The sequence below is a fragment of the Elephas maximus genome, chromosome 2 (assembly GCF_024166365.1).
Source record: "Elephas maximus indicus isolate mEleMax1 chromosome 2, mEleMax1 primary haplotype, whole genome shotgun sequence".
NCBI classification, from domain to species: Eukaryota; Metazoa; Chordata; class Mammalia; order Proboscidea; family Elephantidae; genus Elephas; species Elephas maximus.
Window position 1 is genome coordinate 71,498,081 of NC_064820.1, and position 14,660 is coordinate 71,512,740.

Genomic DNA, 14,660 nt, shown 5'->3' on the forward strand with positions numbered 1-14,660 from the left:
TTCCTCCTAGTTCTTAAAGATTAGGAAAACGAAACGCCGGCTCCTGCACCTTGTTGGTTTATAGTCCCTGGTCAGGAGAAAGTAAACTGAAAAGGGGAACTGTTTTGATCTCTACTTAAGCTGAGGCGGGGAGACAACCAGTGGTTAGGGTCACAGAGCCCTTTTTAATTCAGCTTTGTGTGTCTAGCATCTGGCACCCGTGCTGGGCACGTTCTTTGTCCCAATTAAACATAGGAGCAAAAATTTGTAATTTTCCTCCGTGTCAAAAGTTACAACTCTGACTTGACTTTTTAGGTTACAAATAGAAATAAATATAGAAAATAGTTTTGAAAACTCTCCAGGTGTTCAAGCCAGGTACTGTGCTGAAGCTTTTGTATTTTTGCTCTAATTCCGTCCATAGCCAGGCAAGGTATGTATGAATGTCTCCATTTACAGTTGAGAAAACTGAGGTCCAGGGGGCTTATATGGAGAATCGAGGTTGGAACTCAGCTCCAGCACCCTGGTGGGTGCGCGTGTGCGTCTTTTCCCCCTAAAACCCTGCTAGTTCTCCTCCTTCTGGTCAGTTTCCTCTGTTTGACTTTTTCGAGATAAAGTCCAGTTCTTCTCCAAGGTCTCACGCCCCCTCGGCCGCCTCACCCCGGCCCCAAGAACAGCCAGCCACTCCCCAGCTAAATTCAGAATCCCGGGCCTCGGCTCCAATTCCGGGCTCCAAGCTCACCCTCCATGGCCGCACCACAACCTGCGTCTCCGAAGCTCCCGCACTCCTGCGGGACCCGGGGGTCTGCGCCTCAGCCCGGCCCCCCTACCTGACGCCCGCGCGGCTTGGGGGTGCCGCAGCCTCCGCCCACCGGCGCGCCTGCCCTGCCATTGGCTCTCCGGGCTGCCTGTCTCCTCTGCCGGCCCCGCTCAGTCCCGGAGGCAGGTTTTGCCTGAGAAGCCGCAGTCCCGGCGGCTCCGGCGCAGCACGGGAGGACGGTGGGGCTCAGGGAGCGGACCCAAGCTGGCATGTGCCCGCGCGCGGGAGCCCCTGTGGGCCGCCGGGCCCAGGCGGCTGCTAACTTGGCGGCGCGCTCCTGCGGCCCCGCCGTGGTCATGTAGCCGCCGGCGGGGCTCCCCGCAGCCTGGGAGCAACAACGAGAGCGAGCCGGAGCCGAGCAGCTTGCGGCTGTCCCCGTAGGTGCTGAGTGCGCGCTGCGCCCCGCCGCCCCTCGGGCAACACTTTGGGCCAGAGAAGGACATGGGGGAGAAAGTTTCTGAGGCACCGGAGTCGGTGCCCCGCAGCTGCAGCAGCCACGGCGCCCGGACTCCCGCTCCCGCGGCGGCCGCAGCGTCCTCGCCGGGCGTCTCCTCGGGCTCAGAAACTCTGTCGGAGGAAGGGGAACCCGGCGGCTTCTCCCGCGAGCAGCCGCAGCCGCCGCCGCCGCCGCCGGGCGGCGCCCTGGGAGCCGGGCCGCCCGCCATGTGGGCTCCGGCGCGCGGCGGCCCGGAGCGCGGAGCCCCTGTGCCGCTGCCTCTGCCCTTGGGAGGAACCGCGCCACCGGCGCCCCGGGACAGCAGCGCATCCCAGGAGGAGCAGGACGAGGAGGTGGGCCCCCTCTTCCCTCACTCTGCTCCCTCAGGGTCCGGGTTGCCGCGCTCCCCCAGCTCTACATCCACTCTGCGCGAGGGCAGTGGGGAGGGGTGCGTCCTGGCATGGGGGGAGGGTGGGCGGGCAGAGACCCCCCGAAGCGCTGTCACAGCCTGGGGTAGTGACAATTAGGAGCCTCCCCGTGGGTCACTGACTTTCTATTGGGTGTTACCTCCATATGTGTGTCTACATGTGCTGCCTGATAGTGCGCTTTTTAAAATGTCAAAACAGCGAACTCCTCTTGTCTGTATCTGCCTCCAACGATCTGTGAATGGATGTGGTCTGGACTTCTTGCGTGTCCCCACAACTAAGATCTTATTCTCCGAAGTAGGCGCCGCTTCCCACCAAAGCGCTTGGCCCGAGGGGGAATGTGTTGGGGATGGGGTGAGGGTGGGATTAGTATCCACGAAGTTGCTCGTTGGGATTTAAGTGGTGCCGGCCCACTGGGATTGTTCATGGGTGGTTTTGGTGGGCCCTTGTGGTGTCCCTACCCCCACCCCCATCCTCCTGGACGAGGACTCCCGGCGCTCGGCGGGTGGCGCGAGCGTGCGTGCCTGCAGCTCCCCTTCGGACTTTGTTCCAGGGTGTCCGGATGCGCTGCGCGTTTGTCGCCAGACCGAATAGGGAACGTCCCACCTCTTTTGAGGGACTGTGTCCGTCCTGTTCTCCTGAGAGGATGTTCGTCCAACACTGTGGGTCGCGTCCTCAGACACCGAGCATAAGCTTTGGTATTCTCCCGTTGCTGCTTTCTGTGGCTTTTTTTCTGCCTCTGGAGGACAGTAAGGAAGCTTAAGGTTCTTCATGTCTTTAAGATTGTTTTGAGCGCTTGTAGGAAGTCATTTTGATCAGGCAGAGCCATAAGTAAAACATCACCCTAACATAGCCTCCCCGTGAAATTAATTCCTCAGCGCCAGAGTGGGGTTTTCCTCATCTCTGATGGGGTTAACTTTAGTAATTGGCATTGCCCCTCAGAAGAAGCAAGCTGAGACCAGTACCTGGCAGTAGCCACCTGGGACCCCACCCTGGAGGCAAAGACTGGATCTTGCACAAAGTCAGTGGAGGTGAGTCCTAGCCTGGCAGCAATGGAACAAACCGTAGCTGGTTGTTTGTAGCCAAGCTGCTGACAGTAACCATGGCCCATTCATTCCCCAATACTTGGGAGAATGGCAGGATGCTGGACAGGTGTCTGGAGACCTTTCTAGAACTGCCTCTGCTCTTGAGTTGGGAGACCTTGGGTGAGTCGTTTCACTTCTCAGGTTCAGTTTATATAATCTGTAAAATGAGGGCTTTGAATTAATTAACCTCAGGGTCAAGTTCTGTGCGCTCTAGTACTCCACTCCCTCTTTCTTTCTTTCTTTTTTATTCTGCTTTAGATGAAGGTTTACAGAGCAAATTAGTTTCTCATTGAACAATTAATATGAATATTGTTTTGTGACATTGGCTGCCAGCCCCGCGATGTGTCAACACTCTGTCTTTATCAACCTTGGGTTCCCCATTTCCATTCGTCCAGCTTTCCTGTCCCTTCCTGCCTTCTCGTCCTTGCCTCTGGGCTGGTGTGCCCATTTAGTCTAGTATACATGGATGAGCTATGTATATTATTGTTTGTTTTAAAAAAAGGGTCCTGTCTAATCTTTGGCTGAAGGGTGGACCTCAGAAGTGACTTCAGTACTGAGTTAAAACCGAGTCTGGGGGCCATGCTCTCAGGGTTTCTCCAGTCTCTTTCTGTCAGACCAGTAAGTGTAGTCTTTTTTTTGTGAGTTTGAATTTTGTTCTACATTTTTCTCCAGCTCTGTCCCGGACCCTCCACTCACTGTTTCTGATCTGAAATTTAGGATGGGAGTCAGATTGATCCTTGAACTGTTATCTCAGCAGTGGGACATTAGGGATTAGCTGACCACACCTACCAGGAAGCTGCCTGCTGGCAGAGAAATGCCCAAACTCGACCCTTAGTTTTGGATGAACATCCTTTCAGGAAAACAGGATGGACACAGTCCCCCAGAAGAGGTGGGACGTTCCCTATTCAGTCTGGTGAGGGACGTGTATCCGGATACCCTGGAAAAAAGTCTGAATGGGAGCTGCAGGCGTGAATGCACCACCTGCCAGCACCGGGAGTCCTGCCTCTGGAGGATGGGGTGGGGGGTACCGACGCAACTAGAACACAGTACCTGTGTTCCTGGCTGGTTCCATCTCCTTTTGAAGGTGCCAGGCATGTGGGTAATGTCTGCGTCAGCCTTCAGAGTTGAACACAGGTGTCACTGGGAGCTGGGGGTATACCCTAACTTAATGGCTTACCACTGGATCCTTAATTAAATGCCATTGGTGGAGATGAAAGAGACCTTGCCCTGTGCTTGCTGTTTAGCTAGGAGGTGCTTGTGGTTAAGTGATGTCTTGCAGATCAGGGGTGGGGGTTGGGGGGGTGGGGAGGGAATCTTCTCACTTTTCATCCTAGTTCTGTGGCCGATTTATTGCCTGGCCTCAGGGCGACGATGTTTTACCTTCTGGGAAGCAAATACAATAATGATAGCTTATTTCACAGGCCTTGTGGTAAGTATTGGTAGATTGAAACACATTTTGGAGAGTAGAATGACTGAATAACATTGGTCAGTATTTTTGAAATCTCAAAAATTGGATGTACACTGATACAGTATTGCAATTTATTGTGTAACATAACCTGTGGCCCGGAGTGCTGGAAATTGTCTAGGAGTGGAAACCTTGACTTGCTCTGAGAATTTTAAGGTGAAACTAGAAATATGGAGGGTTTTTTCCCCCTCAGGAGGAGAGAAGTGACAGTCTTGCTAAAAGCGGCTGAAGTCCATGGCCCATTTTCTGTTCCTTACAATGAGGATGGTATGGTGCAGTGGTTCTTAACCTTTTGAGGGATTCTGGGTCTCTTGGAGAATCTGATGAAAGCCATGAATCCTCTCCTTAGAAAATGCACACCATTATAAATACCATCCCAGAAGGTCCAGGAACATGGTTCGAGCACTCAGTTTAGTGGTAAGCCCCGGGTTTGATCATTCACCTTCTAGAAGCCCCAGTTTTCTCACCTCTTTTGTGGGAAGAAGAGTAATAGAGTCATTAGGAGTTTTACATACACTATCTAATTTAATCCTAACACATGTAGCATTGAGCGCTTAAAACCAAAAAAAACCAGTGCCGTTGGGTCGATTCTGACTCACAGCAACCCTGTAGGACAGAGTAGAACTGCCCCATAGCACTGCCATGAGACAACCTGATACAAATAAAAACTGTCTCCTAACTGGTCAGTTTATTCCCATTTTATTAGTATCAGCCAGGAAGGGGTTTTATTTGTATCAGGTTGTTTTATGGCAGTGCACTATTAGTGTAGTGTTAGTTGTTCTATAGCAAGACACTAAGTATAAAGCATTAAAAGGTTTTAGTACATGCCATAAAATGGAAAGGGATCCATTTAGATTTTAAAATTATTAGGTCTATCCCAGGAGATTCATTATTTCCAGTGTTCTTGGTAGAAACTTATTGCATCAGTTTTGAACAGGAGCGGATTTCAGGTTTCTAGGTGTTATTCTAATGCTAATTTTTTGAGGGGGCAATCTTGTTAAGCTATTTTGAACATATCTGATAATGTCAACAGTCTTTGGCCAGTTTCATATTTTATCTTATCGTCAATATTTGTACAAACTTACAGAGCTTTCATACACTTAAATCAGCCCTTTCAGCTTTTGGTAGGACCCCTGGTGGCTTAACGGTTAAGTGCTCAGCTGTAAACTCAAAGGTTGGTGGGTTGGAACCCACCCAGCCTTTCTGTGGGAGAAAGACGTGGAGATCTGCTCCCGTAAAGATTACAGCCTAGAAAACCCTCTGGAGGCCGTTCTGCTCTGTCACGTGTGGTCTCTGTGAGTGGAAATCAGCTTTGACAGCACTTTTCAACCACTACCACCACTCTTGGTGTTTTGAAAACAATAGCTTAAGATGGCAGTGATTTTAGCTTTTATGCACTTCATATCAAACACATGAGGATTAGAGATGGTGTGTGAATTTTTGTTTAAATAAAATGCATCTGACCTCCATCACTTGTTCTCCAAGCCTGTGGATTTGGAGTCTGTGCATATGGAAGGGTAGCAGGCTGCCTTTCTGGTAGGCAAGATGATCCAGATTGGAGGACTCTTGCCCAGACACCATTTCTGAGGTTTGCCTTTAGGCATTCTGTCCTGTCCCTTCCTGAAGGACCTTGGGATGCCGCTAATAAAGTTCATGTGTGCTGTTTTGTAACTGGGCAGTGAATTCCTTGAGGGCAGAAATTTTGTCTTTGTTTGCCTCACACCGTGCGTCAAATTTATTAATAGGGCCTCAGTAAATACATTGGATGCACGAGAAAGAGTGACATCGTTGACAATAGCTGCACATTTGATTGAAGAGTGACTTGTGCATTTATTTATTTTGTCTGTGGCCAGTTAGGATACTCAAACTTCTAGATCTTTCATCAAGGAAAATCTCCTGGACCACAGTGAAAAATGTTACGGTCTGTTTTTCTGTCAAAAATTTGAACAAAATCAAATCACTGAGAATCCACTCAAAGACTTTGAAGGGACATGTGTTATTAACTGTGGTTTTCACTGTATATACTAGGGCTTGAAACTTTCAGAGATTCTTAAAGAGAACGGCAGAAAAGGTCTTAGTAGTTGAAAGGATTTTCGACTCAATATAAGGGACTTGTTTTATTGGCATAAATTGGGAAACCAAAAAACCCAAAAACCCGTTGTCATTGAGTCGATTCTGACTCATAGAGACCCTACAGGACAGAGTAGAACTGCCCCATATGGTTTCCAAGGAGCACCTGGTAGATTCGAACTGCTGACCTTTTGGTTAACAGCCTTAGCTCTTAACCAGTACACCACCAGGGTTTCCAAATTGGGAAACTGTTTCTTTTATTAACAGTAACCACAATTATGGGATGTCTTTAAACTCTTCTATTAAGTGGTACATGCGTATGAGGACTACTTTTAATATCATTGTGGGTGTGGGAGAATCCCCCACATGATAGCACTGCAGTAGATGAATTTCTAGTATTCATTAGTTAAGAGAATAAATAGCGGAAAGCAATCATAAATTTCACTAAATTTATATTTTATTAATCACATGCAGCCACATAATTTGAAAAAAAGTGAGTGCATAGATCTCAACATATTTATTATTTAGTCTACTTTTCCACTCACTGCTTCAATCAATCCTTGAAGAAATATAATTAGAATGCTCCTTAGAAGCAAGGATGGAGATACTTCAGCTTGCTTACTTTAGACACATCATCATGAAAGACCAACTGCTTGAAAAGGACATCATGTTTAATAGAGGGTCAAGGAAAACCCTCAGTAAGATAAATTGACACAATACCGAAAAACAGAGGACTCAAACATACCAACCGTCATGAAGAAGATGGTGCAGGACAGGCAAAACTTTGTTCTGTTACCCATAAGGTCGCCATGAGATGGAACCAACTTGATGGCAACTGACAATAACAACACTTCAGTAAGAGGAGACCAGGAAATCAATCAATCAACCAATATATATTGAGCTCAACTCTGTGTGAGACATTAACTTGAGCACTGAGGACATAAAGATGGACAAGGCAGAGATAGTTTTAATCTCATAATGCTTATAGTCCAGTGAGGGAGATAGTCATTAAACACATGATCATTAATTAATTGGTTTCAAGTGTGGCAAATGTGAGGGAGTGTGTGACACACTGTGTAACTCATTTAGTCTGGGAGTTAAGGACTGCCTGGCTGAAGAAGTGATGTTTGAGCTGAGATTTAAAGGATGAACAAAGGCTAGTTGGGGAAAGGGAAGGGATATGAGTTGTCCAGGTAGTGGGAGCTGCTGGTATGGAGGCCTGAAGCAGGAGAGAGCATGATGGGTCTGTGGCACTGAGAGGAATTCCAGTTATTTGGATTGAAGGAGAGAAGCAAGGAAGTGACAAGATCAAATTTGTATTTTGGGAGGGCTGGGCAACACAAGGAGCCCTAGTGGCACAGTGCTTAAGAGTGATGGCTGCTAACCAAAAGGTCGGCAGTTTGAATCCACCAGCTTGGAAACCCTATAGGGCAGTTCTCCTCTGTCCCATAGGGTCACTATGAGTTGGAATTGACTGGGTGGCAACAGGTTTTTTTTTTTTTTAAGGCAACAGGAAACCCACCTGTTGGGAACTGCTAGTGTAGGCTGTTTAAATATTTGAAGGTTGGAACTGATAACCTGAGAAGATGGCATCTTAAAAAATAGTGTGTAGATGGCAGGGGCAGGGCGTTCATTCCTGGAAATTCAGATACTCTGGATAAATATGTATGAAATATAATTAAAAAAAAATAGGAAAACAATTTAGGTCTTTTCAAAAGAGTATCTTAGTGTGAATATTAATACTACTTTTCACTGTGACATCTTCTTAAGCTTAGTGTTTTCTTAAAGAAACAACTTTGTAACATAAATAGAAATTGACAAGAGGGCCTTGTGAATGTCCATGTCTACAGTAGACTGCAGGGAAACATTTACCTGAGGTGACTATGAGGGGAAATTGTCCTGAGATTGTGCTTCTCCGTTTGTAGGCATGAGGTGTTTGTGAGCTAACACACGTTAAGAAAGTGTAGCTCACCTGCTTGCGTTTTCCTAGAGAAAGCAGGGTCAGTATCAAAGAACTAAGGCTTTACCTTCTCCAAGTCTGAGTTAAGTCCAGGCATTGCCAAATATTCCTATGTGGGCAATGTTTAGAGCCAGTGACAAGGGCTGTCCATCCACTCAGACTTAGTGGCTACAGTGCATGTGTCCAGTTTCCTTCCAATTTGTCCTTTGTGGAACATTTCTCAAAATGAGAAGGGTCCAGTAAGTAGGTGGCCTGGCATCAGAGAAAGCCGAGTGTATGTGTGTGCGTGTGCACATGTACATGCATGTGTGCATCTTAGACGAGATTGTATTTTTTAGACAAAAGAAACCTATGTCATTTATAATCACGTCTTTACATTCCATAGTGTTTCCTGGAAAGGACTTGTGTTCCTTTCGTTTCATGCCTTCTGACCATAGCAGCTAATGTTTCCCCATTCTGAGGTCAGAGCCTGTATGTAGTGCCTAAGGGTCCAGACTTCTGATCCTGGTTTACTTATAGGTTGTGTGACTTGGGACAGGTTATTGATACTGAGCCTGTGCCCTCCTCTGTAAAATGGGGATGCCAGTACTTATTTCAGAAGGTTGTTATGAGAAGTAATGAGATTTTTAGCAGAGTACCCAACGTGATGCTTGGCACATAGTAAGCACTCCATAATGGTGTTTGCTACTAATACTGATTTTGAACAAACTGGCTTATGAGGAATATCAGCGCCATTGCAGGAACGAGCTGAAGCCTTCAGGTCCCTTCCCTGGTGGATTATGCCACCAGCATATTTTACTGGTTCTGGGCAGGCCCTTTCATTCATGAGTAAATAGATGTATAACATAGTTTTCACTTTTAATTTCATGGATAGAGCATTTCTTATGATGTACTAACAGCAAAGCTTTATGGTATATGGTTCGTTTACCCTTCTATTAATACACTATCTCTCTTCTGCTCATGGAACCTGTTCTTAGTGATCATTTATTAAATAATATCCTAAAAGCCTCTATGAACCGATTTGAAATTACTAGCTATGCCCAGTGTTTTAGTGAGAAGGTAGTGTGTCAGCAGTGTGATGAAGCGGTGAGATGGCTGCGTACTTCATTTAAGCTTCCTGGGTGATGGCTTAGGAGCTGATTAGGGAATAAGAAGGAACTCAGGTGATTTTCTGGATGCTATCTTTTGTTTTGAGGGACTAGAGAAGTGGTCCAGGGGCCATCTTAACTTCTCAGAGGGAGTATATTATAATTGTTAGAAATTGATAGAACTTTCAAAAAACGTTAAGAACTCATACATGTAAATTATCTGACAAAAATTCTGTTTTGTCCTTTTCAAGACAAAGATACAAGTGATCTAGTCAATTTGGTATAACTCAGCCATTGGAGTGGCAACAGCAGTTCACTGCCATTCCACCTAACTGGTGTTCTGCCCTGTGCACTTGTTCAGGTTGACATTTACATGACTTTGCATCATTTAGTTCAAAGATTCTTGTTGTCTTTTATGTGTCCATATTTCACTTATGGTTTCTTATTTGTTCTTATCCAATGATGTTATTTTATGTTAAAACATGACATAAAATAGGATTAAGCAGAAGGCTCTTTCCCCAGCAGGTTCCGCACACTTGTTTCTCTCCCTCTCTTTTCTCCTTTCTCCTTCTGCACTCTCTCACCTGGCTCAGAATTCCTGGGATGATTGGACAGGAGTCACCTGTGCTTCCAAGACTAGGCATGAAAACCATGCCCTGGTAGCATGGTGGTTAAACTAACACTTGACTGCTAACTGAAAGGTTGGTGGTTCTAACCCACTGACCACTATGTGGGAGAAAGATTTCAGCCTTGGAAACCCAGCACTGTCCTATAGGGTCACCATGAGCTGGAATCCACTCCACAGCACCGGGTTTAGTGTTTTTTCTTTTTTTTGGTGTAAGTGTGAAGTATTGGTTCAGGACTGTGGTCAGCGATTTACATACATTGAAGCCATATTTAAGTGTATAGAATTTGTGTGAATTTTCTGGTGGATCCTCCAGGTTCTCTTAATGAATAACATTCACTACATATATAATGCTTGGAAGCCGTAACTAGGCACATGTGTTTCCATGATACAGCTTAGACGTTTTGTACCCTCAGCCTGTGCTTTTTTGCTAGCCCATCAATTCCTCCCTCTTGGACACAGTCAATATAATTTTGATTGTGGTGCTTACTCCCACTGAACCTTTCAGTCTAAATGCTTTGCCCTGATATGTGTGTGTGTGTGTGGGGGGAGGGTGGTGGCACAGATAGGAGGGGAGATGGAAGTACTGACAAACTGGCCTTTTTTTCTTAAGTAATTTCATAGGCTACCATGTGGAAAATAAAAATTTGTTTTTAATGTTCTTGAATTGTGATTTAGATATGTTTTCAATACATGGCAAGCTCACAAGTACACCCAATTTAGTTTGGGTAGATGAGTGTATATTAACAAACTAATATCATATGTAGGTCTTTTGGCCTCTGCCTTAGCACTTTATCAGCTGCTTTATATATATATATATATATAATTTTTATTGTGCTTTAAGTGAAAGTTTACAAATCAAGTCAGTCTCTCACACAAAAACCCATATACACCTTGCTACACACTCCCAATTACTCTCCCCCTAGTGAGACAGCCCGCTGTCTCCCTCCACTCTCTCATTTCTTGTCCATTTCACCAGCTTCTAGCCCCCTCTACCCCCTCATCTCCCCTCCAGGCAGGAGATGCCAACATAGTCTCAAGTGTCCTCCTGATCCAAGAAGCTCACTCCTCATCAGCATCCCTCTCCAACCCATTGTCCAGTCCAATCCATGTCTGAAGAGTCGGCTTCGGGAATGGTTCCTGTCCTGGGCCAACAGAAGGTCTGGGGGCCATGACCACTGGGGTCCTTCTAGTCTCAGTCAGACCATTAAGTCTGGTCTTATGAAAATTTGGGGCCTGCGTCCCACTGCTCTCCTGCTCCCTCAGGGGTTCTCTGTTGTGTTCCCTGTCAGGGCAGTCATCGGTTGTAGCCGGGCACCATCTAGTTCTTCTGGTCTCAGGATGATGTAGTCTCTGGTTCATATGGCCCTTTCTGTCTCTTGGGCTCGTAATCACCTTGTGTCCTTGGTGTTCTTCATTCTCCTTTGATCCAGGTAGGTTGAGACCAATTGATGCATCTGCGAAGTTAGTTGTATAGTTCCCTCTTGGTCGATGGTTTTGTCATTTTCTGTGCTTGTTTGAAAAAGTAATACCGTCATACAAAGGAATTGTCATCTTAACATTTGTCCTTTGAGTCATTTTTTAAATATGAGATAGATAGGGCCCCAGTGTCTCATCAGTGGCTTGGAAATAAAGTTAAATCAGGTTAGAATTGGAGGTTAAGACCTTATGTTTCTGTGCCCTGTCATTGAGATTTGTATTTACAAAAGTCACAATTTTAAAATCACCTGTAGGGTAATCACGTTACATTAAGGAATTGAAATGGAATGCAATTGTGACAAAATCTACTTTGTATATTAAGGTTAAGTGATTAATTTCATAAAGCAGTTCTTTATGAATAAATTGGTTCCATAGAAATATTCCCAGCTCCTACACACAGACAAAACAAACACACAAAATTTGCCCTGTCACTCATATAGTTTTAGCTGGAGTGGCTTAATTGAAATGACCTGAACCCTAACCCCAGGCTTCTCGATTTAAAAGGGTAACTCTGGGGTTACTCACTTATATATAGCCAGGAAGAGGGGAGAATTGCTCCAGAGAAAATGGTAGCCCCAGATATGTGATTCGGGAGGAAGAATCTTTGGAAGGAGGTTTTCCTTTAGAAGAATTTCAGCCTCATCCCACATAAGTAGAGTAGATATCGGGAAAACCCAAGAAAACGCTGACCTTGTTCTTGTTGCCCTTACCAGAGTCATAAGGAGAAACGCCATGTTAAGTCAGTGTGACCTTGGTTTAAAAACTGAGTGTGTGTCAGTGTGAGAGATCGGAGGGAGAATGAATATTAGAGAAAATTACTTGTCAAGTAAGAAATGACTGTCTTCTCTTTGTCCTACAGTTTGATGCTTTAAATTACTTATTGTTTGAAGTATTACTTTTGTAAACTTTATTTAACATACCACTTTATTTCCTGGTTATTTGTTTCTGAGGCCTTCTAAGTTACCCTAATAAGCTAACCCAATTCAGTGTTGGTTGAAGGAAGGGTTTAGTCCAGAAAGTGTCTATAAGACCTTTTAGGACTTTAATGCAAGAAGTGTCTATGAGATCTTTTAGAACTAGCTTTAATCCACGGTGATGTGTGAATCCTAGCTATGATACAAATCCTCTATTCAGAGAACAAAAGAGAAAACTGGAAATTACAACTTTCAATTCTTGATTTTCTTCATAAAAATGTCAATATTGTATTCATTTTCAAGATTTCCACTTTTGAATGAGAACATTCCTACCTGGACAAGCAGGTGTGAGCTGCTTGAGGGCAACAGTTTTAAAATTATGGAGTAACATCGAGTGTGAAGAGGCATACCAATGAGTGACCTCCTAAAATCGTACTCCTTGGAAACCCTATGGGGCAGTTTTACTCAGCCCTGGAGGGTCGCTGTGAGTTGAAAGCGACTCGACAGCAGTGGGGTTTTTTTTTTTTTTTTAAATCATACTGTTTTCAGTTCCTTTAAAATTATTTCTGAATCATCACTTTTTGTGTATTAGGTTATCTGTCGTTCCTTGTTCTAACTCTTTTTTCTCCCTTTCCTGTCTGTAGCTTGGTCATCAGAATTTTAAAAAGAACATGGCGAACCACATCAGCTGGAAGATTGTAATAAAACCTTTGTGAAACGGAAGGTTTGGGGAGAAGGGCCTTTTTTGGTTACCCGAATTTTATGATTCACTGAAGAATAATCTGAAAGCTCTTTTTGTTCTCACCTTGTTGCTTACCTTTTTTTCTATGATGTCTTGGGTGCATTTTCCTGCCTTATTCTGTGCTGAACAAGCTAGTTTTTTTTTTTTTTTTTTTTAAATGATTAGACGTCTTGTAGCACTTTAGGGCTCTCACTTTGGGCATCAATCATCTTTGAAAAATACTGAAGATGTAAAAGTGTGTACGACGAGGTAGAAAGTAAGGATAAAATTGTGTATTGCTGTTAATGAAAGTAGTTATCCTGATTTTTTTTTTCTTTAAACTTTAAAAGTTGAAGATAGTTGAGAAAACAAATTCTCTTTTCTCTGGGTTTTACTGCATTACCTTTGTTCCTGCAGCGGAGAAGGTTTTGAATATACTGTTAACATTTGCAGAGTACTTAACAGTTTATACAGCTTGTTCTCACATGATTTTAACTGTTTTCTCGTTCCCATTTTATACACATTTCTTTTTGTAGTATGGTTAATAGTTTACATATTCTTTCTCTCACACTAGATTCTGAGCTCACGATAAGGACAGTGTCATATCAACTTGACATCCCTGCAACAAGGAGAGTGCACGGCATATGTTGCTGTTGCTAGGTGCTGTCGAGGCAGTTCTGACTCCTAGCGACCCCATGTACAATGAGACAAAACACTGCCTGGTCCTGTGCCATCCTCACAACCATTGCTATGTTTGAGCCCATGGTGGCAGCCACTGTGTCAGTTTATCTCTTTGAGGGTCTTCTTCTTTCACTGACCCTCTACTTTACCAAGCATGATGTCCTTCTCCAGGGACTGATCCCTCCTGGTAACATGTCCATAGTATGTGAGATGTAGTCTGGCCATCCTTGCTTCTAAGGAGCATTCTCGTTGTACTTCTTCCAAGACAAATTTGTTCATTCTTTAGGCAGTCCATGATATATTCAATATTCTTTGCCAGCACCATATTTCAAAGGCATCAATTCTTCTTTGGTCTTCCTTATTCATTGTTCAGCTTTTGTATGCATATGTAGCAATTGAAAATACCATGGCTTGGGTCAGCAGGACCTTAGTCCTCAAAGTGACACCTTAGCTTTTCAGTGCTTTGAAGAGGTTGTTTGCAGAAGATTTGCCCAGTGCATGGCATATAGTGGACAGCAATATTGTGTGTCAGGATTCAGTTCTGAGTGTTTTATTTGTATATGCGTATTTAATTTTTACAAAAGTAATTTGAAATTAAATTGATAATGAAATTGGTCCATACTAGCATGGTATCATATAAGTGAGGAGGAGGAGAATGGTAAGAAGAGATCTGGGCAGAAGAGCAGGTTTGGGGAGATCATTGAGGTGCACTGTGCATTCTTTAATGTCCCAGCATCTTGGTCATGTCTACATCCTAGGCGTTGTATGAAGTGATGCACAACAAATGATTGTTGGCTGAATGAATGAGTGATTGCCCAAGGAACGAATGATTTTTGTTGAAGAGATGAATGATAGTTGAATGAATGAAATGCAACTGAATGAATGGATCCCTGTGCATTTGGCATAATAGTTAAG

At 44.5% G+C, this 14,660-nt stretch overlaps 1 protein-coding gene across 5 annotated transcripts in view; it reads left to right on the top strand.

The window, feature by feature from the left end:
- Positions 1–875: 875 nt before the first annotated feature.
- MAST4 (microtubule associated serine/threonine kinase family member 4) overlaps positions 876–14,660 on the top strand; it is a 721,413-nt gene continuing 707,628 nt past the window's right edge. For 2 of the 5 annotated variants that reach the window (XM_049864768.1, XM_049864777.1), the window contains exon 1: positions 879–1,585. In XM_049864768.1, the coding sequence (XP_049720725.1) occupies positions 1,238–1,585 (348 nt within the window). In that variant the 5' untranslated portion in view covers positions 879–1,237. Of the gene's footprint in view, positions 1,586–14,660 lie in introns of all 5 variants that reach the window. The other 3 variants (XM_049864865.1, XM_049864787.1, XM_049864797.1) reach the window with 3 other exon arrangements.